The 27,782-nt window shown below is 38.8% G+C and overlaps 1 protein-coding gene across 2 annotated transcripts; it reads left to right on the plus strand.

Annotated features, from left to right (window-relative positions):
- The first annotated feature begins 45 nt into the window (after positions 1-45).
- On the plus strand, positions 46-27,705 carry LOC116618122 (ubiquitin carboxyl-terminal hydrolase 48). Of its 2 annotated transcripts, none has more exons than XM_048725119.1 (32): positions 46-224; positions 6,174-6,244; positions 6,935-6,984; positions 7,451-7,510; positions 9,037-9,130; positions 9,385-9,580; positions 10,042-10,099; positions 10,441-10,500; positions 10,911-10,975; positions 11,550-11,658; positions 11,746-11,879; positions 12,242-12,330; positions 12,951-13,048; positions 13,535-13,619; positions 14,808-14,903; positions 15,952-16,058; positions 16,377-16,561; positions 16,633-16,681; positions 16,770-16,816; positions 17,416-17,541; positions 18,560-19,077; positions 19,644-19,885; positions 20,335-20,402; positions 21,085-21,195; positions 21,797-21,918; positions 22,063-22,199; positions 22,482-22,529; positions 23,224-23,279; positions 23,541-23,613; positions 24,059-24,184; positions 24,494-24,569; positions 27,530-27,705. In XM_048725119.1, exons 1-32 carry the CDS (start codon positions 94-96, stop codon positions 27,553-27,555), a joined length of 3,513 nt encoding a protein of 1,170 aa, XP_048581076.1. In that variant the 5' UTR covers positions 46-93; the 3' UTR covers positions 27,556-27,705. The 2 variants fall into 2 exon arrangements, with proteins under 2 accessions (XP_048581076.1, XP_048581075.1); XM_048725118.1 differs by lacking the exon at positions 46-224 and adding an exon at positions 5,282-5,568.
- Positions 27,706-27,782: the final 77 nt, after the last annotated feature.

The raw sequence follows: 27,782 nt of genomic DNA on the forward strand, positions 1-27,782 counted from the left end.
CGTATAACTATACGATATAGTTTCCGTGGTCACGATGGGATACCTGTGGATTTTTTCCTGATGTGCCTCGCTCTCTGATTGCTCGAAAATTGAATGGCGCGGAAGGGGACGAGCGTAAAGTCACGGGTAAATTTTTCGCACACAGCTCACAACAACAACACCAAAAAAAAAACAACAACAAAAAAAAAACACGAAAACGAACATGGAAAACGGCGAAGATGGAGGTAAGATTTTTATTTTCATCGTTACTTTTTTTACCGCAGTCTCCATGTAACCAAGGGATATTTTTAATACCGTTACGACCACCGCGTTGTATTGAATGTTATTGGCACATATGAAACAACCCATGGCTTTGCGGGTTTTCGTTGAGCTCGAAGATCGATCTTAAGTCCATTCCGCGGTGAAATGGAGGGACAAGTGGCTCACTTTCTAAGCGATACAGAAAGAAAACGCCAACACTACAAGCTAGGATAAGCCCTAGCGCGCCGCCAATGGTCATACGACCAGACATTGCTTTGCCTTTTCTCTGTGTCGAGGGTCGTTTTCACTACATGCAAACCCAACGTGGCAAGAGATCGTCTCCCCTGCCAACCCTGTGTTCAAGACTGCTATTTTACTTAAAAACGGATATAGAACTCTAAAGCTGCTGTAAATCATTAAAAGTGATGTACCTATGGCAGAAAAAGCAAACGCTTTACGGTAGCGCTATCGTAATATACTCTCAAAGGGGTAAGATATTTGTTAGGATGGAATAAAATATATAGAGAGAAATTTTTCTCAATAAGTTTATTCACAAAATTCTTAGTCAAAGCACCAATGAAAAGAGTTCATTAACAGTTTTTTTTTTTTGCATTCATATACTTTTTCTACATCAATAGGTGATCGAACAAGTGAGCCTCACGTGACAGAGAAATATCTAGAAAGAGTGCAAAATAAAATTAATTTTTAACTGAAAACTTTAATAAATAAAATACTTAGCTGTTTGCGATATAAACAAACTGAACACTCTTATCTTATATACATAGTTAATTAACTGTGGTAGTTTCCACGCGATTCATGTAAAATTGGTAAAAAATGGTAAAATGCCATTTTTAAACACTCATGGACATTTGTATAATCGCCTAAAATCTTGTGATAAACCTTCTTTTAATTTTTGTGAGACAAAGAATCATATTTATAAAAACGAATATCATTTATCATTTTATGTGTTTTGCCGGAGTCTTTAATTAAGAATTCGAGCAAAGCCAGCGGCCATGGTCTTGCACGATTTATCAATTTTGAAAAAATCGCATAGATACTTGGCTAAAAGAACGAATTTTAGTGTAAAGATAAAGACACGCAGTTTTATTGTAAGTGCTACCACAAGAGGGCAAAGAACTAGGCCGAACGGCCTCAACTTTTGATTGGAAGGAAATCCCATAAAATTATTGATTGGTTGGAAGGAAATCCCATAAAATTATGTAAGCCTCTATTGGCCCACTTTTTACCGGGCAGTGGAATGGTTTTCTCTTGTTTTTGTGTGACGCGCAATACCATGGTCACTAAGTTTCTAGAAAGTCAGCTAATTTAATTGCCATAACTACAGGCTGAGCTTCATGTGAATCACAAACATATAATGAAATCTCGTAAAAAGGATATAGCATAAACGGATAAATTAATTTTGGTAGTTTCACCTCCCTCCTCGATATTTCTTTAAAAATACCTCGCATACTTAAAAGCGTGATTTTTGCCTATAATTGAAGGCAAATTAATAGTGGAGCCGGCGCCGCGGAGCTCCATTGGTATAGAAATTGGATAACTGGGCGACTGACTTTTAGTGGTCATGGCGTTTTATGTCACACACTGCACGTCCACGTGACTAGGCCATGAGAACAGGCTAACTGATTGACGTTTCTCGCTTGCCAAAAATAGCCCCAACATGTAAGGCTACGCCACGACAAAAAAAAAAAAAAAAAAAAAAAAAAAAAAACGATGGCCGCGCCAGATTTTTGATAATGATAATAGCAAACAAAATCATTTTCTCAGGATCATCACACAATTGACCATGTACTCGTGTTTTTTTTATTGTCATTTTTTCTGTTGAGTAAGGAGTCGAAATACGCAAAACTATTCTGCTGTCTTTAGCGAAAATTATCGAACCGAAATTAGCAAACTAAGTATTATTTCTATCAGCATATGTCGCTCTTCAAAAGGGTATCTTATTTTATCTACATCATGTTCGATTGAACAGCTATTTTATTTCAAAGATGCCATATTCAAACTTTGTCTAAAGTAGGGAGTTTTTTTTCTGGTACAGCAATGATATGCTCAATAGGGGCTTAGAGATCAAAAGCAAGATTATACAAACTAAGAACAAACTTACTTATGAACAAACAAACTTCTTCAAATAGAAGTCCGTAAAGAGAACAGTTTTATATCAAAGTAGCATGGTATGCACGGAATAAGCCCTTTTTTGAAAGGGAATTCTAAATTTAAAGTGGAACGAGAAATGCTTATTTTGCTTATAAATCTTAAGACCATTGTCTAAACAAGTTAATATCATTTCAAAGTTTGGAGTTGTTATGGGCAGTATTGTAAATATTTATAAAATTTACAGTATGTGGGTACCCTGAGTTTATATATAATTATCCTGTTCAAGAAAACCTTTTCAACAAAAACAACTATTTCTGGCTCAATTTCTTGATATGAGAAGCTCTGGGTAAGTTGCAAACTTGCTTTTTATGTTAATTGAGGTATAATAAACAAAAACTAAATTACTGGTTTGCTTACTCCACAAATCCTGACTACTTGAGAGCGGGCCTAACGCAAAACTTCTTTCTACCGAAATGCTGATGTATTAGCTGTGTGCAGAGAACGAAGAGGGTAAATAACAAGGCACATTAGAATGTGTAATTTGTCATTTTATTTTCATAGAAAATAAGCAATTTTTGGACTATGATATCCGAAAGTAGCGTTGTCTTACTGTACACAGGCAAGGATAAATTCCTTATTTAAAAAACATCAATACATCGATAAATGTTTTCTCTATCTAAATAAAGATAGAAGGTCATTTGTTTGTCAAGGTTGCATTTTCTCGCGTTATTAAAAATTAAAAGCTACCGCTCATTTAGCTCATGTAAGACCTTGAGCGGCTACCCCTCATTTAGCCACTGCGTAAATTATAATTTCCAAAGTCTATGAATAGATAGGCTAAATAGTTATTGAAATGCTAGTTTTATCGATGTCTGTAGTCAACTTGCACCCCAAACATGGCTGTGGCATAGGCATTTTTCGAACAGAAAAAGAACAAGTAAGTAAATAAAGTCTCGTTTTGCAGAAAAACTTCTAATTATTTCACAAAGCTGTTTATATTTTTTTTAGGTGCACTGTGACAGCTAAGTGTCAAATCATTTGACAGAGATGAAACCTGATTTGTTGGAAGGAAATCCCATAAAATTATGTTAGCTTTGATTGGCCCACTTTTTACCGGGCAGTGGAATGTTTTTCTCTGTTACTCTTTTGAGAAAAACCCAGGACCTCCTAAACCGAGACGTAGATTTTCTCTAAATTTTCATCAAATGTTTTTGTTAGGTGGCTACAAAACTGGCATAGTGAGAAACCCAGTGCAGCAGGGGTTTATCACCAGTTCGCCAACGAATTACGCGTCTTTTTCACTCATTTTCTTCAGTTTGTAGAAAGACACTAGGCGTGGTTAATGATTAACCAGGTTAATATCATTAGATATTCCCACACCACCATAGCTTCACTTTATTTTGAATATGTTTATATTTGCGTTTCTCTCAAAAGTGTTTGATTTCTCAACTGCATTCCAAAGTGGAACGGACTCTGTGGACTCAGTTACCTAGATAGGAGAATATGAGCGGGCAACTTTTGACGCTGGTATCTCCTAAACCGAGAGGTAGAATTTTTTTAAATTTTCATCAAATGTTCCTTATTAGGTGCCTAACAGAACTGGCATAGTGAGAAACCCAGTGCAGCAGGGGTTCATCACCAGTTCGCGAACGAATTACGCGTCTGTTTTACTTATTTTCGTGGTTAATCATTTACAAAGTTAATACAAGAGACCACGATATAAGAGAACGAATCCCCGTGGCCCATGATGCCGTCCATGAAAGTTATTTTTAGATTGCGCGAGCTTGTCAATCATAGCATGCATATATGGTTCATCGCGCCATATTTGGTTATTGGCACCTCACGAGCTAGTACATTTTCACAATATTTTTTCCCTCTGCACTTCTTGACTTCGTTCGCTACCTGTTTTTATCCTTTTAGCTGCTTTTCATAGCTCATGATTACAATGCTACCTGTAGGGTGGTGTCCTGGTATCTGTAAAGTTATCTAATGTTAAGTTATCTAAATGTTATATAAATAATTGAACGGGAAGACGTCGGGGAGACGGCGAATTTGGAGTTCATTCAAGATGCATCAGGCTGACTCTTAAAAGTTCTTTTTCTCTTCAATATGGTGAGATGGAAAACCTAGGCATTCTCAGTCTATGCTATGTATTTAAATACAAGAAGGCCTTTATTTTTCTTTGATTTACAATACTTTTAGATGAATGAATTCATGTCACTCAAGAAACCCTTGTCACCGGAATAAGATTTACTTCATTATGGAGACTTGAAATCTTTTATTTGTGAAATACCTGTCTTAATAACCACAATATCGATGTGAATATAATGGTATTAAGTTCTAGATGTATCTTTTTCATTAAAAGGGAATTGGAAGAGAATTGTGTGTTGTAAACACAGATTTATGATTGATTGTTGTTTTGTACTTGCGAATCAGCCGTGAAAACTTTTACTGGGGAAGTTGATCCCTGCGCCTAAAATCACCCATTCTATGCATTTCAATGTCCGAGAAACGGTTGATTGGATCCAGCGTACTCTATGGAAGATCATATTCACAGCGTTTGTAAAAAAGGATGGTTTTCGGTCAAAAAGATTTCCATAACATCCTTTGCCGGTTCACATCGCTCAAGATGTGATCGCGTGTTTGACTCATGTTGCTAGGAAACGTGAGCGCTAACCAATCAGAAGCGTATCTAAAAATAACTGCTTGTTCTAAAAATAGCTTTCACGGACGTCATCATTGGAACATACCCTATTACGGGGGATTCGTTCTCTTACATCATGGTCTCTTGGTTAATATGATGTCATAAGTGCTAGCTAGCTTGTCACTTCAATTTCTATTCCTTTGACCCCATTTTGCATGTTTAACAACAGGATAATTTGGCATAGAATTGTTCCATCGAATTTCGTGCGTTTATGGGGGCTTGCCAGAATATTACGCGCAAGTGCTCACGGGTAGGGTGTTTAATCCAGCAGTTCACTGGTGTATCTTATGCGCGCGCAGTTAAAAGCGCGCGGGGAATACAACAATCAAAAAATCCAATATGGCGCGCGGTGCCACAGATAAAGTGAGAAAACCGCGAGAAAAAACTCCGAGGACGAAGAAACTAGAAGCTTGGTCGTGGGTCGAGGAAACAGATCTTAAAGATATTACATTGGAGCATATAGAGACTGTCTATTGTACAAAGAAATCCGCGTGTCCCCTGGGTTCTTGCAGGTGCTGTATCTGGTGTTGTGTTTTTCAAAATAAAGATAAAAGTAGGAAAAGTGGAATAGCTTTTAACTTATATATTCTCATTAACTAAGTCATTGGTTTCGATCGAGTAATAAACTTTAATAACCTGAAAATCTGCATTAATGAATAGATGAATAGGGTTGTAAATAAAATGACGGTTGTATACTGAAGTACTAAAATGTAACTTATTTTACTTATTAAGTTTACTTTTCTCGAACGGAAGTGGTCTTTTTCCTACATAGGCAGTACTTCTTCAAATAATAGCTCCTTATATTCTCAAAGCAAGGCTACATGGTTACCAAGTGTATAATTGACAATAAATGTTCATAGTACCCATGAATAACTGCAAGCTAGGACAAAATTCTCGGGTGCAACCTTAATTTAAGTAGGTGTATGTGTAAATAATAGAGTATGTTTACCAATGCCAGTGAAATTTTTTGAGGTGCAAAATCCTTATATAAATGTATAATTATACCTTATTTTTACCTCAGAAATTTATTTCCGAAATTTCCAAATTAAAAATGTGTGAAACTTGTTTTACCTGGTTTCACATTAAAAAATAATAGTATTTAATGGCTTATTTTCAGGGTTAACTGTAAGTTCAATCCCAACTGCCTGAACAACCTTGGAGAAAAGATGTGGCTCAGTGAGATAAAAGGTAAAATTTTGGCTAGGGTTTGACTAAATTCCATTATCCTGAAAATAGCCCTCCAGACGCCTGACTAAAGAAGTGAACTATTTATAATATTTTGTTTCTATGCCTGGTCTTGGCTCCCATAAAGATAGACGGGGATGATTGTCAACAAAATAATTGTGACCCTAAGGATTAGCACTTTGGGTGTGGTCAACAGCAATATTCTTGCTCTTAAAAGATAGTACTGTACATTATGTAGGTGTGGTCAAAGCGAATTTCTAATCCTTAGAGCTTTTTGAGGGAAAGTGGGGATATGATATTCCATTCTAGACAGCATCCAGTGCTGTGTTCTTTGGCTAAAGGCACTTGCAAGCAAAATAAGATTTTACAGTGAGAACACAGAAAGCGGGCTCTGCTGAACAACTTTGACAAATCAGATTCTGCTTGAACACTGTAAATATTTTGAAAAAAGTTCATCCAATGAGAAACACTGGACGTTGTTTATTTGACCATGTACGTGTAGTCATTCGGGGAAACACGGGCCCATGCGGGCTTTATCAGATAGCTCCTTTGGGCAAAATTGCTTTAGAGTTTTGTCTATTTTTCATTCACTTTATACAGAAATATACCCTAGTTCTGTCGGATAATTAATAGCACAGCGTGTATATTGAAAGAACTTCCTCTCAGAATGTTTTTTCCTTTTTCTTTCACAAGATGACTATTGGCACACATGTGAGGACCCGGAAAATGAGAAGAGAGGAGAGGTAAACCAACCCTATAGTTTTGTATGGCCCAATGAATTTTCAAATGTAAAAAATAACAAATTAGTTGCTGATAGATGTCTAAAAGTCAATTTTACCATGAAAGTGTTTAAAATTCATGACTTATGAATGACACATTTCTTTCTAATCTAATTTTTATGATTTTTGCTAGATCTTCACATGTTGTCTTCTTTTCTTCAGTTAATGAAAAAAAAGAAAAAAATCTGTTTGTGTGAATTTTATGGTGGATAATGGTCATTAATTTGTGCCACAGCTTTTTTACTTCAAGACCACCTTTGATTTCTTTTATGTAAGCCTATACTAGAAGCTTGTGTTCCACAGCTCCAGGATGGGTCATTCCCAAATGCATATTGGGATTTCAAATGGGTGAAGTGATTAATGCTAATATACTGTACAGTGAAAACTATAGTTTTTGAATAATGAATTATTTGTTTCATTTATTTCATAGAAAGCGTTTGTAGGTTTGAAAAACCTTGGAGCCACATGCTATGTCAACACATTTTTACAGGTAATTTCTAAGCTCATCATGAACATGCATAACACCTGAATAACCTTTGAGTTCCTGGTCTAAGGTAGGATATACCACACTGCACTCTCGCTGTTTAAGAAACATGTAATTATAGTCTGCTGCTTTTAACTACACTGAAAGAGAACACATTGTAAATTAGCCAGGATATTAGAATTTGTACAAAACTCTACAGTGGTCGTGAATACCCCTATTTCAAAAAAGGTTGTCAGCACAAATGGCAATCCCCAAATTGAAACATCTTTATAGGTAGAATTTTTTTTTCGAATTGAAGATGTTAAAGCTATGTTAAAACCATATAATTTTTTTCTAAATTTGGAGCAAAATATTTTGGGATCCATATAGGCCCTTTCAGTCTCTGCCATGTGTCAATTGCCATTTGCCATTTGTAGTGACAATTTTATTTATAAATATGCCCATAATTAACTACTTTCTAACCGAGAGTGAGGTCATGCCTGGAAATATCAAACTGAGGCTTTGGTGTATCGGCCATGGCTTTGCGAGGTCGATGTGCTAAAGCCGAGGTTTGGTATTTCCCGGTATGACCGAATGGTCGAGGTTAGTAAGTTGTTTATTATATATGTCTTTTTTAAATAAAAATGACAAGAAAACAAATCGACTTCCGCTTTCGCACGAATATCGATTAGTTTATCGATCGATTTCAAAAAGGCGGGAAAACAAGAAACACTTGCGTGCTGCCAAATAAAAAATGTAAATGAGTGAAAAGATTCAACAACAAGTATTTAAATTTGATGACTTTTCGGGCTATTTTCTTTCTATTTGCACCTTTTGGAAGCTACAGGTTTTATCATAGGTGAAGTTGACCCAAACTAAAACAAAGAGAGCTCAGATTCAGGGCATGAATGGATTGTTTCAGTTAAAAAAAAAACTCCACGGTATGTAGAGAACAAACTTTTGAAGTAAAATGAAAAGGCCAATCGCTTTGTGCTGCTTTATAATTTGATGGAAATATTGCACACAAATAGCAGGTAGTACTTTTATCTTAAAGACACTTTTCTGGGTCTTTACACTCCTTGTTATTTATTCATTTGCCTTTGTTTATCCAATATAAATAACTAAAACGTCATAAATAACGTCATCTTATTGTTATTCTTTTTTCAAAATTTTCCTCTTCAATCTCATCAGGATAATAAAACTCTGACTCAGAAAAATTTCAAAAAACAGAAGATTGTGAAAAATTTTTCGTAGGGCAATATGGAATTCCGTAATGCCCTCAGAGCGGGCAATGCGGGAATGTCACGACTACCAATAAGCCAATCACAGTGCGCGTACTATCATAGCCATATAATAAATGCATTTATTTATGGGTTTTGCAAGTTTAAGATCTATGTGTAATTTATACTCATGACTGTGTATCGCTCTGGCAGCAAATATTGGCACCTGCAGGATATACAACAGCAAACTGAAATAGATGGCTTGTGCATTCTCTTCCATAAATATGAGTTCTGCTATGGTCTATAGTGATTGAGAGTTCGGTCTTTATACAGCTTTGGTTCCACAATCTGCAATTAAGGTCTGCTGTGTACCAGTGGGTTGCTGCAAATGATGATGCCAGCTCTACCCCAGTCAAGAGCCTTTCTGGTAAGGTTATAGAAATTACATTCCTTTCTTTTGAGGTTATCTATCCCTTCTGACAGAAATCTCATTCCTTCCTGGTATGATTATCTATGCCTTGTGATAGACATCTCTTTCTTCCTTGTATGATTATCTGTCTCACATAACAGACACCCATTGTCACACCACCATTGACTCACTTTTATTATTGTTATAATTGTTATAACAATAATATAATTGTTAAGTATTTTAAGAAAGCTTTATTCTGTTTAATTCTAAAGAAATAGCTGACCCTACTTTAAATACTGAAGACAAAACTGAGGTAGATCATTCCTCTCAACCCAAAGAGCAAACTGGCAGCAGTGATTCAAGAGGGCTTCCCCCTCTTCTTCCATCAAGTGCTCTGACCTGCTCTGGGAGCTCCATCTGTGCTCATCTACAAGTAATCTTTGCACAGTTACAATACAGTATCAGGAGGTTTGTTACACCCACATAACTGGCAGCACATACTGCTGGCAGCTTTATTAGCATGTGAAAGGACAGGATCAGTTCCCATACTGTAGCACCAATAGGTTATTTTGGATATTGCCCCCACCCTGAAATGAAAAAAAGCTATAGAGTGTTATGCAATGACAGAAAAAAATATTTGTCCTCAAATTATGATAAGCTCAAAACAGTCCTTTCCTTAAGTTTTTAACCCCATAAATCAAGCCCCTGGTCATTCAGAAGAGCAGTTGCTCACAAATCTTTGGATTGGTAAAGTTTGCAGAAGATGGCTGCCAAGATTGATAGGTTGCGGATCCCTATGATTTGGGAATTATTTAGGACAGTGAAGTCAATAAGCTACAATATCAATGACTGCAATATCAGGAGTTTCAAAAATATTTTTATAAGAGTAACATTTCCTTATTATAAATTAACCATTCATTTTCTTACAGGTATATCGACCCAATGCCATTGATTCATGCCTTAGGATTAGACACTGCACAACAGCAGGTATGTTACTGCACTTCTCATGAAGCTGGTTGAAGTATATTATGTCAATCTCATTTTTGTCAAACAAGGGTACACAGGATAAATGAGCAAATCCTGTAGTCCAAAGACTTGGCCTGACATTGTTTTCACCCTTCCCTTGTGAGCAAAGGGTGATTAAACAATTGTACAGTAGGTGTCCAGGATTTACAGTAACATATAAGCCTCTTTTGTTTTGTGAAGAAATATATTTACATTTCTTGGAAATGTTCTGGAGGACAAAGCAATAGCATAAAGAAAATAAATGTCAAGCTCATTGCTGAAGTCTACCACCAATTTTGAGAAGAGAGTTTTCTGTTTTCCAGGATGCTCAAGAGTTCAGCAAGCTTTTCATGTCACTTCTGGAGTCTACACTCTCGCATCAGGTACATATACTGTAATATGGATAAAAACCTGCACAAAAATCACCAAATATTTAATCAGGAGTGCACCCAGGACTTGCTAAAGGGGGTGTACTGTCATGAATATTATATAAAAAAACATATACATAGGATAGTATTTGATGATCCTTTTATAGGACTGACCCACATTTCGGTGGCCAAGGGGGGGTCATTTGCACCCTGTACACCCCCTAGATACATGCATGTTTATCTAATATCTTTTTCTGCTTCCACGATACTCATTTTTTTTTCAATCTGAACCCCTTTTTGTTTTGTTTTTCAAGTAGTTGTGGGAGTGGTGTAGCCAATAGAAACCTAGGGATTTAACATTTTCCAAAGAGCTGGCACACTCCTGTGTATTATACCCACTGAATATAATTGTCTCTTACTCATAGTCAAACCCAGAAGTTCAAGGTGTCATCCAAAAGCAGTTTGGTGGAGACTACATCTATGTTACTAAGTATGTGGCATACAGAATACGCTATAAAATTCTGCTTCATGTTCATCACAGCATAAATGGAAATGCGCCCTCCTATCTGAAGTCCCTTATCAACTGCAGTCGTTTGTCCTATAATCTCAGATCCAACTCAGCTAATCTCCTGGGAGTTCCAAAAACAAAATGCAAAACTCTAGGGGGCATGGCTGCTCATGCCTTTCCAGAACTGTGGAACCAATTACCAAGCTACATTAAATGGACAAAGGGACTGACTCCGTTTAAACATGCTATGAAGACATTTGTTCCTCCTAGCCTGTAATCTATAAAGTAGTTCTTAATTATTCATTTCTATATTGTAATTTTTTTATTCTCTGTTTTATTTTATTTAGCGCTTTAGAAAACAGTATGTACACAAAGTTTTAATGCTCTATAAATAAATATAATTATTATTATTATTATTATTATTATTATTATTATTATTATTATTATTATTATTATTATTATTATTATTATTATTATTATTATTGTATAATAATATGTCTTTTTTTACAGTTTATAGCACATAAAAGTATGATAAAATGTGATTAATATTTTACAGATGCGACAAGTGTGGAACTGAGTCCAAACGACCATCAAGGTTTTATGAGCTCGATCTGAACATTCAGGGCCACTCTTCATTGAATCAGTGTATCAAGGAATTTCTCAAGGTGCAAATACTTTCAAGCTCTGTATGAATAACATAGGAAAACTAGCTACATAATTAGCTGACTTTGAGTAATGCTCTTTGTCCTCAGGAAGAAAAACTGGATTGTGACAACCAATACTTTTGCACTCAGTGTCAGAGCAAACAAGATGCTCGACGATACATTGAACTAAAGCACCTTCCACCAGTACTCAACCTGCAATTACTGCGCTTTGTATTCGACAGGTAGTATTTAGTAATATAATCATTGCTCATCTACTATAGCTGATATTATTTTGAGAAACAAATAATTATCAAAGGGCAAGGCTCTTGCCAAATCTTACTATGGATTGAGTTTTATTTGTCTCCTGTGACATAATACCTGCAATTGATTTTCATTGCATCATAAGCTAAGTAAATTTCAAATGAACACACAAGATTGCTTGTGGAATATATCAAAGAAGTAAGGTCATTCTTCCATTATCTTCAAAAGGGTCCTTATAGTATTCTAAAAGCATAATTTTTTCCTCTTGTACACTGTAATTCTACTTTTAAAATGGTTGTCTGCTCAATAAAGTTATTAGAAATACTTTACTTATTTTGCCCAGGAAAACTGGCTATAAGAAGAAACTGCATAGTTTTGTGCAATTTCCTGATGAGCTGGACATGAGCAACATTTTAAGGGACAAATATCAAGGTACACTGTCTCACATCCCCACTATTGTAACACTAATGTCTACCAGCCTATTTACGCTTTTCATCCTACTGTATCTAAAGTACATGTGCTATGGACACTACCCATTCTATCTACACTACCCATGCTATCTACAATACCCATCCTACTGAATCTAAACTACCCATGCTATCTACACTACCAATCCTATCTACACAACAGTGCCATAGCAGGCCTCAAAATATGGAGGGGAGGGGCACAATACAGAAACATGACTAAATATTGGGGGCACAGCCATGCCTCTTCTGGGATTTCCTTATATTTGTAATATTGGGGGGGGTGGGGGAAACGCCCCCAATATCTCATCCTTTGCTATGTCCCTGCACAATCAATTCTATCTGAACTACCCATCCTATATATCTACACTGCCCCTTCTATGAATACCTGTGAATACAGTACTTCTGACAAAGTAATCCTGCCACTGCACTAAAATATCTAGTTGTCAATCCCTTAGTGATGCACCAAGTTGGCCTCTTTGCTCCTGTACTGTAGCTCTCCCAGCTTCTTTAGATGTTGATATTTTAGAGTGGAACAGCTAAGTGTTCTCATGAGTGTGACTTTATTCATCGAGTTTCTCTATGCAGGTGATTTAAGTACAGTGTATGAGCTGTCAGCAGTGCTGATGCATCATGGGAGCAGTGCATACTCAGGCCATTATGTTGCTCATATCCGTGATAACAAGGTACTGTAAAAAGTACAGATACAGTACCCCTTAACCTAATCCTCATCTTGCTCATTCCCCTTGCTCTCTTTAATATGGTAGGGCTAGGAGGGGATGGGATCCTGTTTTGACAGCATCCTTGCTCTCGAGGGTCCACCCCTCTCATGCATAGGAGCAAGATGGGGATGGGACCCTTGTCTGACAGCTTTTTTCCTCTCTCGGGTCCACCCCTGGGTGAAAGCTTGCTCCAAAAAGTTACTTGATTCTTGCCGTTGTTGATTAGAGAAGAATTTTTGACTGTATATATTTAAGAACAGAGACCAATCAAAACTTTTCATACACTGCTATGCACATGTAAGCATTAGGGGAGCAGTGTTACACATCCTATAGCCTTCAGAATAGTCCCACCCAGATGGCTATCTTTGCCTTCACATGCTGTATATCCCTGTGATCTATAGCTGTGCTTTCTATAACAAATTTCACTTAAGTTATGGAATTGCTTACTAGACCAAGTCATGGTATAAGTTCAATGATGAAGATACAGAGAAAATGCAAAGTAAGCTAAAGCTGACTGGAGATGATGAAAGCTCAGGTATGGTTATCACTTACTATTAGTCAATGTGTGTTAAGGGTGTACTGACATCTGTTGCTAAGGAAAAGTGAATATAGCATAAAAGCCTTGTAGAAAGTAATGGGTGACTGATATTTGCCAGGTTGACCATTACAAGTGTGCTGACTATTATGATGACGTTACCCCGTGACGTCATAGATACAGATAAAAGCAAATTTTCAAAGTAATTTTGCTCGAAAACAAATATTGAATACGTTTTATGAATCTTGAGGAGGGTGCATTAAGCCAAGCATGCGTTTTAGAAATGATTGAGTAATTGTTTTTTTATGATTTTTCAAAGGTCCTGAAATCCAGATTATTTGATATAACTTCGGTTTCTGTTGGAATATTGGTTTTGAAATAATTTGGTAACAAAAAAGCTTTTTTTTCAGAAAACGCAGAACCGGAAGTGAAATGAAGCCTATGTGTGCACATTCGGCCTGCTCAGACACACTGACATCTCACATGATGAAATTGAACTGAAGTTTAAAAACAAATTCCAGTAGTGTTTCGTGGTATTTACACTTCAAAGGAACGATATCCGTCATGTCATGAAAATTGAAAAAAAGTATTTTAAAATTCTGATACAGTGCGTGCTACTTTGAAATAAGATTTTCAGTGCATGCGCAAGCTTTTGCATCCGTTGTTTGCAGCCACGCAGGTAGTGAAAATTGAAAACTTTGGCTTCAAAATGGTTGGCTTGAATAAATCTCGGCTGAATCTTCGTTTTTACAAAATATGTGAAATATCATCACCCGAAAAGGCTGATATCAACTTAAAGTCAATTTTTTGGAAATTGAAACGCAAATTTTTGTTTCTTTTAATTCAGGAATGCTTGTGAATGACCAATTCCGTGTTATGTATAGCGCACGCTCAACACCACCAGCGTACAACATCGTTACTGAGCAACACTAATGTCAGTACACCCTAAAGTATCAATCATCTTTTCTGTGAGTTGGTGTGGAAAAGCAATAGGGAATGTGAGACTCATATCTGCACTGTGTGTTACCATTGTTTCAGAACCAGGAGAGAAACCCATATGGTTATTTTGATCACTTACTATTAGTTGATGTCTGTGTGAAGTATCAATCATTTTTTCTGTGAGTTTGTGTGGAAAAGCAATAGGGAATGTGAGACTCATATCTGCACTGTGTGTTACCATTGTTTCAGAACCAGGAGAGAAACCCATTAGGAAACCCAAGTGTGCTAAAGGCTTCCACACCTCAAGGAATGCTTACATGTTGGTTTATACTCGCCGAAATGAAGGTACTGTTTTTGTGTTTTCCCCCGTTACATTTGGCTCACATAGACACAAATTCCTGTTTCATCAACAAAACACACCACTGACACCAATTAGGGTGTTTGCATGCCCTGGAAGGGGATGTTGTGTTGTCTTATGCCCTCCCTGGGCTTCCAGCTCCTCCAGTCTCTCGGCACTTTAATGAAAAAACGAAGCAAAAGATGGTGCACCTTGGCAGCGCAGAGGGCGTTTTTTAGCCCCCTTAACCCTCCCCCTAGTTATGATCAAATGGAAATTGGTCTGTTCTAATTTAAGAATATCAGCTTACATGATGTTACTCTGCTAGCCTTTTTGTGATTGCATCCTGGCCTGATGCTGTCTACTACTAGAAATGTACTCATATACTATCGAGAATCCTGTGATCTCATTGGTTCACTACTCATTTTCTGTCCAGCGATAGCAGACAGTTGCTAACATTTTCATTTAATGAAAGCACTGAGTCAGAAAAAAAAACTAGGACGATTTGCTGTACCCATGCTCGGGAACGTGGAGGTCTTTTCAGGTGCTCTTAAATGTATTTTTATGGCCGAAAAAAGAAAGCTTGAGCAACTCTTTTTTTTTTGTTCCCTAACCCGAAAGCTCCTCGGCTTACAACATTGACAGCGGCTAACTGTCAAGTAGAGCATGCAGGGGTCTCAAGTTTCCGAGTAGGCAGTGGAGATTAATAAGTAGGGGGTGGAAGTTATTTTATTAGCTTAAATAAAACTTTTTTTTTAAAGTAGCCGGCGCTCGGTGGAAAATAGTTGGCGGTTCTACTGGCCGCCGGTGCCTAATGAAACCCCTGGTATGATATTGATACAGTCTATATAATAAGACAGTATGTTATTTTAAAATTTAATAAATTGATTTAATAGTATTTCACTTGGCTCTATGACTTTTTAATATATTCTTTATTCTTCAACCCCCCCCCCCCCCCTTCCACCCTTTATCGAGATATGCGCTGCATGGCCCTTGTATAGACGGACTTGTTTTAGCTACAATAGAATGAGCTAATAAGGTTTTTGTAACTTGTAGTTGAGCCTGAAGAGGAACATGTGCACGCACCCATACAACTCCAGGAACTAGTCGCCAAGGATAACTCCGTGTTTGAGGCATGGACCCGTGAGATGGATGCCATCAAGGTGAGGTCAGGGTGAACAACTGGTATTTACCGGCCAGTTTTTTTTAATGGACACGACAAACCTGAAGGATTTCCTTAGTTTATCCATCTTTTTGAAACATGGTGGTCATAGCTATTGTCATTGTTACTATCCTAAACCAGATAACATGACACAGAAACAGTCCCTAGACAGTTCTGCCGGGCCCCCGGGGCCTAATGGAACCCCTGCTAGATATATCATTCAAGGCCAAAAGTTCATATGTTTGGGTATGCTGTTAGAATGGACTCTTATTTTGTCCCTGTTCAAGATCTTAACCTGGTACCCCGTGTTTTTATACAGGAAAGTATGATAACAGAGGGTAAGATGAACCAGGCTGAGATCAGGTCAATTTACGAGATGCTCCCAGCTGCCACAACAGATTATGCCGAGTGGGTCTCCACTGATTGGCTTAGAAAATGGTTGAGTGACAAGTACAAAGCCACGCCCCCTATCGATAACTCTTCTCTACTCTGCTGTCACGGGCGGTGAGTGATTAAGAGTCTAGATCATGAAGGCTAGGGCACGCTTAGTTAATCTGTTTCCTTGCTGTTGTCAGATTGAGCCCTGAGAAATATCAATACTCAAAGAGGATAAGTTGTAAAGCTGTAAGTTATTACCTCCGACTCGTTTTCCAATTATATTTCGTTACTTTAAGTACTTATTAGTAAATAAGTATTTATCCTTCCATCCTAGGCAGATGTCCTGTACACGAAATACGGTGGCGTACCCAGACTTCAGAGGTATGGCGAAGGGATGTGCATAATGCCTTCACATTAAATGTTGTCAATGGATTATCGAATTCACTCCCATTCCTTCCTTGTGATATCCTCTTACTCCCCCCTCCTTCCCCCACGTTATTTTTGTGCACTCAAATTAGCAAATACATTTTGTCGTCTGTCGGCTTAGGGACTCGCATGTAGCAAATGTGATCAGCAATTGTACCAAGAACTCGCGTGTCGCGAATGTGATCAGTAATTGTACCAAGGACTCGCGTGTCGCTAATGTTATCAGTAATTGTACCAAGAACTCGCGTGTCGCGAATTGTTTTCAGTAACCGTCCCAGGGATTCGCGTCTCGGGAATGTGTTCAAGAATTTTCCTAGGGACTCGCGTGTCGCGAATGTGTTCCAGCAGTTGTCCCAGGAACTCGCATATCGCCAATGTGTTTAGAAATTTTCCAACGGACTAGCATGTGGTAAATGCGTTCCACAAGTCACTAAAGGATGTGTTTATTGTCTCAGGGACTCCATGTGTCGCGAATGTGTTCAACAATTGCCCTTGGGAATCGCATGCCGCAAACATGTTCCACAAGTCACTAAAGGCTGTGTTTATTGTCTCAGGGACTCCATGTGTCGCGAATGTGTCCAGCGCAAGTGTCGAAGCATACAGTTCCGGCTAAGACTGAATGAAGACGACAAAGTAATCAAGGCTCTTAACAAGCCCTCACACAAGATCTCCACGACCAGGTAAAGACGGCGCATTATAGCAAACTACAATGTGGAGTCACATAGGGTTGGAACCTGTTGATCAAGGTTGTCGAAATCATACGTTGCAGGCTTGTATTTTGCCATAGATTTGTTTTGAAAAAAAAAGGCCCCATCTCTTTACCAGCCTTTAATAGCTTTTATCGCCCTCCATATGCTCTTAGGTATTCCTTCCCCTTGGATATAGTAAGCATATAGAATATGATGTAACATTTCCAAGAGTATCAGGGACGCGTATAATGCTAACTAGCATACATACAAACTACCTGTAAGAACGACTCATGCACTAAACGTCAAGAAAAAAAAATGAGAAGTTTAACGGTCAGCGATGGTGGGCGAAAGTGCATCCGTGCCGAAAGATTTCCACAATATCACATGCCCGTGTCAATTCAAAAGAACTGCTTTCCCGAAGAATCACGCATTTTCAAACCGCTCCTATACAGTCATTACTTACTCGATTCCTCTAATTGTTTCAAATTCTTTTTAAAGAAACATCCTAGATTCGGAGTTTATTGCGATGCTAGGTGAAATCCAAACCGGTTGCGGAATAATTGGGGTTAATCGAAAGTCGAAGTTTGGAAAAAGCGACTATAGTACAAAAACAAAATTTTAGACTCCTCTAAAATATGCTGTAATAACTAAATCGAGTTCCAAGGATCACGGCTATAAAATATAACGATATTCCGTTGTGCCGATCTTGCTTTTAATCGACTATAACAATTTGAACATCTCGAGATAGACGTCTTGAAGAATGATGAACATACTGCCAATCAAATCGTTCACAAAACACAGTGTACCAAAAGCTAAAAGCGATCAAAATGGATGCATTTTAATTATAATTATGGCGGAAATGTGCTCCTTACTTCTCCAAGCGCAAAACTCGAAATCACATCTCACATCACATCTCCAAATGTTAATACATGTAATTTTTTTTATGAAGGGACATATCAATTCTTACTTTTAAATGGAAATATTCATTCTGTGAACGATTTATTCTCAGTGATGACCTATGGTACTGGGTTGGCAAGAGCTCATTACAAAGCTGGAAAAAGCTGGCTATTCTAGAGCAAGAAGCGCAGGAATCGGTGTGTGACGCCTCCGTGATCTCCATACCATCTGCGGCACCTCATACCACATCTAATGGCGAGTCGAATGAGGATAAAACGTGCAAGAACACCGCTAAACGAACCGCAGATAGTATGTCCGATGCTAAGACTAGCGCCGATAAAGAGGATACTGCTAATAATGGAAAGAGACTGCGTGTGAGTCAGTGCGGGCGCGAGATTGAGCGCATTCTCAAAGGGCAGAGTAGTGGTGAGGAACTTAGTGCGCCTGAAGTTCCAGGCAATGCTATTACTAGTGTGCAGGCAGTAGCTGGTGGCGGCGCTACTAGTCAGCTGAATGGGCACAGAAAGGAGGACGAGGAGGAGAGGGCTAGTTCTCAGGGGGACTCGATCACTGAAGACGACGACGATAGTGGCATCACCAAGTTCAATGAGGATTTACTATGTGAACACGGTAAGAACAATAACCAGGGAAGATATATCTACATACAGACAAAATTATTTTATTTTATTTTAATTGGTAATAGTTAGTATGCACTTTTTGCGTCGTTTGAATTGAAGTACTTCTATTGAATGTGAATACGTTATGTAGTTAAATTTGAGTGTTTTGTCGTTTTCCTTCGTATAAATAGACGGTTTGCTGTTTTTCTGTCCCAACTAAAATGTTATCTTACTTGAAATTGTCGCTCATTCTAGATAAAATGACAAATAAAATGCGGTTATGTTAAGCTTGATAGACTCGGGAGTAAAAAGAAAGGTTTGATGGCCATTTTACGAATTAACTTTGGAGATGGGTGGTCCGGTATCTTAAGGTCCGAATCGTAGAATATCGGACCTCACGAGAGCCAATTAGAGCGCGCAATTTGGTTCATACCGTACCCCCCTCCCCCCACGAATAAATAGTACTATTGTATTTGCTTGGAGTCCGGTCGGCATGTATGTACAATTTCTCTAGGCTCGGCTCCCTGGTTTTCTAAGAGTTGTTTAAAAAAAAAACTCGGCTTTTCCGTTGTTGTTTAGACTGTCTGTCGACAAGCGAGTCGTGCCGCCGTCTAGTGCCGGCCAGCATCTGGCGCAGATTACGATCATACTTCAGCTTCGCCCGCGAGTTCGACGCTACAAGCCCCACGTGCGCGCAGTGCCAAACTCGCAACGAGGATGAGCGAAAGACGGCAGCGCAATACAAGACGCAGGCAGCGCAGGAGAGAAGCGCCCTGGCCAATCTATATTATAACAGACAAAGACCAACATGTCCAAGTCAGGTAAAAAATTGTGAGCAATACAGTACATCGCTACCGAAAAGGGAACAGCAAGTATAAAAACTTGCTGATGAACTAACTATGCAAATTGTGATCGCCATTAATGTAGCCAGCAAAAATAAACCAAATATGGCCCTTTTAAGCAGTCCTTAAAAGCAGCTCAAATTTAGAAGTCTACATTCTCACAATTCAAAAGGCAAATCACGCCGTAATTTTAGGCTCCCGCGCAATGCCGACTCACTCAAATAATCCATTTCCATCAGTTAATTCAAGCAAGTGAAAGAGATGCCTTCAAAAATATATCGTTAAAAGGTATCAGAATTCAATCATGGATGATTGTTTTGACGTTTCCTTGCAAATAAACCGATGTATTTTCAATAATAAAGGAGTGGTTGATAGTTACAGTTACTTCTTTATCAAATTGGAATTTTCACGGTTATTTTTTTTTTCAGGATACACCCGACACTTTCTTCTATATAGTAGCGAATGAATTTCTGGACCCGTGGAGATCTTTTTTAAGGTGGATATTTCGTGATTTTTGTATCTGTTTTTTCATAGCTCATTCTCACGTGGCGCGAGGAATTGGGTCGAGTTGATAAGCGAACAGCATGCTGGTAACGATTTGGGGGGACGCAATTCAATGTCGCGTCGTAAGCCTTGTTGATATGATAGTGAATGACAGCTAGAAAAAGGGTAGGTTTTGGCAATTCTGCTCCCGGAATATCTTCGTTGGTTAGATTCACAACATCAACAGCATGCTGTTCGCTTATCAACCCGACCCAATCACCCGCGTTACGTAAGAATGGTGAATTGTGTGAGGCATTTACCTTTTACGCATTTACATCCTACCAGTTATCGCCTATGCCGTGTTCACCATCTATTAGAAGCATTGTAAAATAATTTGATCTTTTTCTTGTTATAAGCATTAACATTATTAAAATAATTTTATTATTTTCGTTGTCATAACCATCATTATAATAAATAATTTGATCATTTTCGTTGTTACATACATTATGATTATTAAAATAATATGATTATTATCGTTGTCATAACCATCATCATTATAATAATAATTTGATCATTTTCGTTTTTAATTTCCTTTTTCGTATTTATAGTTATCATTATCATCATCAACATCATCAACAGAACCTTTTCTTATCATTGTCATGTTCATCACTACATAAGTTTTGCTATGATTCTAGGAGTCCGATTCGATGTGGTCGTCCTCGTGGGATCACCAACGCCCCATTGCTGTGTCCACACGACCACCTCATGTTCAGCCCAGAAGCCATTGGTGTGGTACAGGATGAAGAGTATGTAACAGAAGAGTCATATGACGATAAATGTGCTTAGGGAGTGTTCATTAAATACAACGAGGGGGGGGGGGGGGGGGGGGGGAGGGAAGATATTGAGGGGGGCTCCGAAAATTTTTAACCACCTCAAGGGGGGGGGGGGGTGGGGGGGGGGCTCCGAAAGAAAAGGTCCTCTAAGGGAAAACAAATATTTGGGGGTTCTTTAAGGGAGGGGTGGGGTGGGGTGGGGGGCTCCGAAAGAGAAGGTATTCTAAGGGAAAAAAGAATATTTTGGGGTTCTTTAAGGGGGGGGTGGGGGGCTCCGAAAGAAAAGGTCCTCTAAGGGAAAAAAAGAATGTTTTTGGGTTCTTTAAGGGAGGGGGGGTGGGGGGTGGTGAGGGGCTCCGAAAAAAAAATGTTTACAACTCAAGGTGTCTTGAGTGAAAATCTTCCCTCCCTCCCCCCCCCCCCCCCCCCCCCCCCCCCATCCCCCTCGGTGTAATTAATGAACACTTCCTCAACATGACACACGTGACACAGCTTGAACACAAAACGCGACGTGTCACGTAATACTGAAAGTAGCATATCCTTGATAAAGAGGTGGTCTATTTCTCTCTTACAGACTCGCGTTCTTGTATCAACACGAGTGGGACACGCTTACCCAGTTTTACAGCTTCGATCACGTGATCAAGGTGACCAATGAGAAGGAAGAAAACGGAGGGTATAGACTGGGCACTAGTCCAGGTCAGTAAATTTATCCCTTGTGATTTTACGCATTGCTGCACATGTGTCTGTTAAGGGTGTCACTCGGCGAAGATGCGTGAGTGGAAGGATACTACTCACGCAGCCATTAGTTAACTATCATTGCTTTTGCTTTTGTCGAAACAGATGTCTGTCTAGAGTGCCAAGCAGCGCGTATAGAGGAAAAGGAGCGCGAATGCGAAAATTACCGCCATGCCACCATCTACGTGCGCAAGCTCACGCAAGACCATGACGCCGAGGCCGTACAGAATGAGTTTGACGAAGTACGTCCTCAAGTTGTCGCTATCACATCATTGCGAGGACAGTGAATATTATATGTTGCACTTGGTTATACTAAGCTGTAGAAAAAATGGATGGTCTGTGTAGGCATGGAGAAAACTAGCTAAAATCAAAAGAAAACTCCGACGAAGGGCTAACGTTCGAAACATCAGCGCAACTACTCTGTTTCGCAGAGGCGTACTACATACTTTTCAACCTTGTGTTGATTTATAGCTTGTTGTGGTTGTATTTTTGCGTCAATTGATTAACATGATTTCCCGCTTCAGAGCAAAGATTGCATCGACCTTGATAAGCCCCAAGACCCCGACTTTTCGGTAAGTATAATTTTTATTCTTAGCAGATTCAGCGAGAAGTCACATAGTCATATAGGCATGGCATTAAGCAAGCATTAGTCTTTGAAACAATCAAGAATTGATAATGTGAACAATGTACAGACGAATAAATCGCCTAAATTGACGATGATTGCCTTTACCTTTTGTTTTAGATGATTGGAGCGCACCTCGCCTTGTAATGCGCATTCATATTCGCGCATTTTGACGTGTTTTTTTTTTCATTTCACAGGTTTTATTTTTGTTTTCGCGGGGTTTCTTGCATTTCATAATTAGCAAATGGTGTAAAAATATATGATCGTATGATCGTATCCGTCGACATACTCCAGGTGCTTAAAGGGGCAGTGTCATGGTAAGAGCTTTGCAACAGCTCCTCGGCCCGGACACAATAAATTTCATTGAAATTCTAACATTGACTTATGAGCCTTTGGTGCATGTGGGAGACTTAAATTGAAAGGAAATGACAAACTGTCAATAAACATTGTTTTCAATAAAATATTGCATATATATTATTTTAACAAGCCATTGACAGCTTGAAGTTTAATTGTTTGTTGACAATTAAAAGCCTACAATAAACACTGACGACAGACACGCGCAGTACCATGACGCTGCCCCTTTAATTTACTTGCTCTTGCGATAAGCATTACATCATGTCCTCCTTTTACTGTTTTTGCTTTAGTCGAGCAGCTGTAAACGACCTCGTCTAAGTACGGACGGCTCTCGGAGAAGCTCAAGGTGAGAAGACGCATTTACATAGAAAACCTTTTCCAAGTAGCCTCTGTGCCTTACTACGAGTCTGTGCCCATCAGCTTTAATAAAGCATTAATAAAGCGCAACCCCGGCGTTTTGTCTATTGTACATTATTCTAGATCCTTCTCACATAGCCAGACGATAATAAATGAATGGGTATCGTCCAGCGTCAGGGAATACTAACTAAGAAACAATGAAAGTTATGTAGGAACCCCCAGCCCTAATACTTTGTTTGTTTGGTTGCAGACATCGGAAGCAGCGAGGGGAAATCTCCTTGGTAGTTCACTCGACCCAGTCACTTCGAGACGTCAAACTGGAGGTAATAGAATCTGACTGAATCACGGCATTTGATTCGTCACATCATAAACTTGGGCTCTCATTGGCTGAATCATGGCATTTGCTCGTCATGTCATAACCATGAGTACTCATTGGCTGAATGACAATTGCCTCGTTGTAGGCTTGAGCCCTTATTATTGGCTCAACAGATGTCATTAGTCACGTCACAGCCTCATTGTCAGAATCCAAGAGTCTCACTAGTTGAATCATGGCATGTGACCCGTCGTGTCCTAACCCAGAGTCCCCATTGGCTCATGATATAACACTTGTTACTTCATAACCTTGTGCCCTAGTCACATCATGGCCTAGACAGCCATAATCTGGTTGACTCGGGGTGTTTAATTTTTATTGTCTTTTTTGGTTATTTTTTTGGGACTGACTAATTAAGGTGCACCAAATATAACATTGCTTTAATATGGTCCATATAGTTGATGAAGGCGTTCTCCGTGATGCCGATGGACCAGCATCTGTCTTTGAAAGGCGTTCAACTTACTGATGACGAGGCTATGATAGGTCGGCTTGGCATCCGACCAGGCTGCTTATTATTACTCAAGGTAGTCAAAAATCAACAATAATAACAAAGAAAATATCAATTTAATTAACAATAACATAAAAGAAAAGACCACATTAATCAACAAAAACAGCAAAGAAAAGCCCAACTGTTTCCCATACAATGATAATTATAGCAACAGTAGAATTAAAGAATGTGAATGGTAAACCTATTCACAAAAACATCATTAACAACATTCATGATTACTGCATACATCCAAAGCTGGTTACACAGCAAGCTAAATGTCAACATTTGATAGGCTTTATCTGTTTACGTTTAGATTTTCAATTGTGTTGTACAATTGTATTTGCAGACTGACGAGCCGACGGAGGCCGCGCACGCAGACTCGTACTTACCCGTGGGCTCCGCTCCCGAAGAGGGGTTCAAAGGTACGGCCAGTCACGATGCCGCATCGATACCACGTGATATTTGAAAAAAAAAAATGATAAGTACAGTACCGCTCTCGAACATGTGGACATATGTTCGCGAAATTGTTCGCGAAATTCGCGAACACCGTTCGCGAAATTCGCGAAATTCGCGAACAATGTTCGCGAAATTCGCGAACACTGTTCGCGAAATTCGCGAACAACGTTCGCGAACAGCTGATGTTCGCGAACACAGTGTTCGCGAACAGGCCGGGACAAACCGTTTGACAAACGGGAACTCGTACCTCGTAACCGAAGACTTACAGTACTGATACTCACTTAAAATACATACAGAAGTTCTGCAAGCGATTCAAATAAATTGTTCGTGTAAAAGCCAGCTGAGAGCTATGGTTATCGTTAAAATCAGAAACAACAAATTCAGTTATAGTCTGATATGCCTTCAGTTCAGTTATTTGTAGACGATCAAGACAAGACACTTTCAAGTTTGAGAAATAAAGACGATAAAGATGGCGGATGAAAGCCAAAGCATGCGAAGGATTCGATCGTGGATTTACAAGGGCAGACACAGGCAAAAAAGTTAGTTAGTTTATTCTGAAAAGCTTGCCTCGAAGAGGGAAGGAATTTCGATCGCTTGATATGCTTTGAAGATTGTCGAATGTGACAACTGCTAGCGAATACTTTTGAACAGCGGGAAGCCATTTATTTAACAAATACTTGTATTACACACAGGATAATTAATTTGGGGAAGGAATGCCGATCGCTTGCTTGATATTCTTCGATGATTTTCGAATGTGTGAAAACTGCTAGCGAAGACTTTTGAAATTCTATTTGACAAATACTTTTAATAAACACGGGAGAAGGAATGCCGATCGCTTGATACCCTTCGATGATTTTCGAATGTGTGAAAACTGCTAGCGAAGAATTTTGAAATTCTATTTGACAAATACTTTTAATAAACACGGGAGAAGGAATGCCGATCGCTTGATACCCTTCGAAGATTTTCGAATGTGTGAAAACTGCTAGCGAAGAATTTTGAAATTCTATTTGACAAATACTTTTAATAAACACGGGAGAAGGAATGCCGATCGCTTGATACCCTTCGAAGATTTTCGAATGTGTGAAAACTGCTAGCGAAGAATTTTGAAATTCTATTTGACAAATACCTTTAATAAACACGGGAGAAGGAATGCCGATCGCTTGATATCCTTCGAAGATTTTCGAATGTGTGAAAACAGCTAGCGAAGAATTTTGAAATTCTATTTGACAAATACTTGTAATAAACACGGGAGAAGGAATGCCGATCGCTTGATATCCTTCGAAGATTTTCGAATGTGTGAAAACTGCTAGCGAAGAATTTTGACAATCGGAAAGTCATCTCTTTAACAAAGACTTGTATTAGACACGGGAGAATTTGTTTGGGGAAGTAATGCCGATCGCTTGATATTCTTCGATGATTTCTGAATGTGCGAAAACTGCTAGCGAAGAATTTTGAACCGCGGGAATCCATTTATTTGACAAAGCAAAGACTTGTTCTAAACACGGGAGAATAAGTTTGAGGTGGGAATGCCGATCGCTTGATATTCTACAAAACGCGAAAAGAAGACATTTATAGTAGAGCATGTTGTCGCTGACTCATGTATCCGAACACAAACGACTACTACTCACAGTTTTCACACATTCGAAAATCTTCGAAGAATATCAAGCGATCGACATTCCTTCCTCAAACTAATTCTCCCGTGTCTAATACAAGTTTTTGTCAAATAAATGGCTTTCCTAGTGTTCAAAAGGATTGGCTAGCAGTTTTCACACAATCGAAAATCTTCGAATAATATCAAGCGATCGGCATTCCCTCCTCAAACTAATTCTCCCGTGTTTAGTACAAGTCTTTGCTTTGTCAAATAATGGCTTCCCGCTGTTCAAAAGTCTTCGCTAGCAGTTTTCACACATTCGAAAATCTCCGAAGAATATCAAGCGATCGGCATTCCTTTCTCAAACTAATTCTCATGTGTTTATTACATGTCTTTGTCAAATAAATGGCTTCCCGCTGTTATTAAGTCTTCGCTAGCAGTTTTCACACATTTCGAAAATCTTCGAATAATATCAAGCGATCGATCGGCGTTCCTTCCTCAAACTAATTCTCCTGTGTTTATTGCATGTCTTTGTCAAATAATGGCTTCCCGCTGTTATTAAGTCTACGCTAGCAGTCTTCTGACACATTTCGAAAATCTTCGAAGAAAATCAAGCGATCGGCATTCCCTCCTCAAACTAATTCTCCCGTGTTTAGTACAAGTCTTTGCTTTGTCAAATAAATGGCTTCCCGCTTTTCAAAGTATTCGCTAGCAGTTAACACACATTCGACAATCTTCGAAGAATATCAAGCGATCGGCATTCCCTCCTCAAACTAATTCTCCCGTGTTTAGTACAAGTCTTTGCTTTGTCAAATAAATGGCTTCCCGCTGTTTAAAAGTATTCGCTAGCAGTTAACACACATTCGAAAATCTTCAAGGAATATCAAGCGATCGGCATTCATTCCCCAAACTTATATTCTGTCTAATACAAGTCTTTGTCAAATAAATGGCTTTTCGCTGTTCCAGCTGTTATTAAGCCCTGGATCACACGTTACCGTTCGTCAAACCGTTTATTTTGCATCTGTTCGCGAACAGCGTGTTCGCGAACAGTCTATATGTTCGCGAATTTCGCGAACACTGTTCGCGAATTTCGCGAACGCTGTTCGCGAATTTCGCGAACGCTGTTCGCGAATTTCGCGAACGTTGTTCGCGAAAGTTTCGCGAACAGTGTCCCTATGTTCGTGAGCGGTACTGTAGGCCAAAGGCACATTATTTTTGTTTATTGATTGAAAAGTTAAGAAAGCTTTTTCAACATTAAGTGTGTAGCCAACATGTTTGCCTAGTTTATCCGTTTATCCCCACGGCACACCTTTCTTTCTTTCTTTACTGTTACAGGCACGGGTCTACTTGGTCACTCTTAGCTGGACTCACCCTGTTACCAGGTCACGGACTGAAACCATTCCCAGATAATTTTGATTAATAATAATTATTATTATTATTATGACCATGACATGTAGAATTAGCAGCAGAAATGCTAAATAAAGTAATTCCCTATTTGTGTCAGGGAAGCTCATGTGAATCAGATACGAGCAAGGATGTTGATGACGTAATGAGCGCTGGCATTAAAACGTTTTGTTAATATCTTTTA

This window comes from Nematostella vectensis, chromosome 3, assembly GCF_932526225.1.
Source record: "Nematostella vectensis chromosome 3, jaNemVect1.1, whole genome shotgun sequence".
Lineage (NCBI taxonomy): Eukaryota > Metazoa > Cnidaria > Anthozoa > Actiniaria > Edwardsiidae > Nematostella > Nematostella vectensis.

Excerpts from the sequence above, each read along its gene's own strand:
- LOC116618122 (XM_048725118.1), top strand. The coding sequence starts at position 5,396 with ATGGCGCGCGGTGCCACAGATAAAGTGAGAAAACCGCGAGAAAAAACT. Across the intron at positions 16,682-16,769 it reads AGAGGATAAGTTGTAAAGCT|GCAGATGTCCTGTACACGAA; the intron begins GTAAGTTATTAC and ends CTTCCATCCTAG. Across the intron at positions 21,919-22,062 it reads TAGACTGGGCACTAGTCCAG|ATGTCTGTCTAGAGTGCCAA; the intron begins GTCAGTAAATTT and ends TTGTCGAAACAG.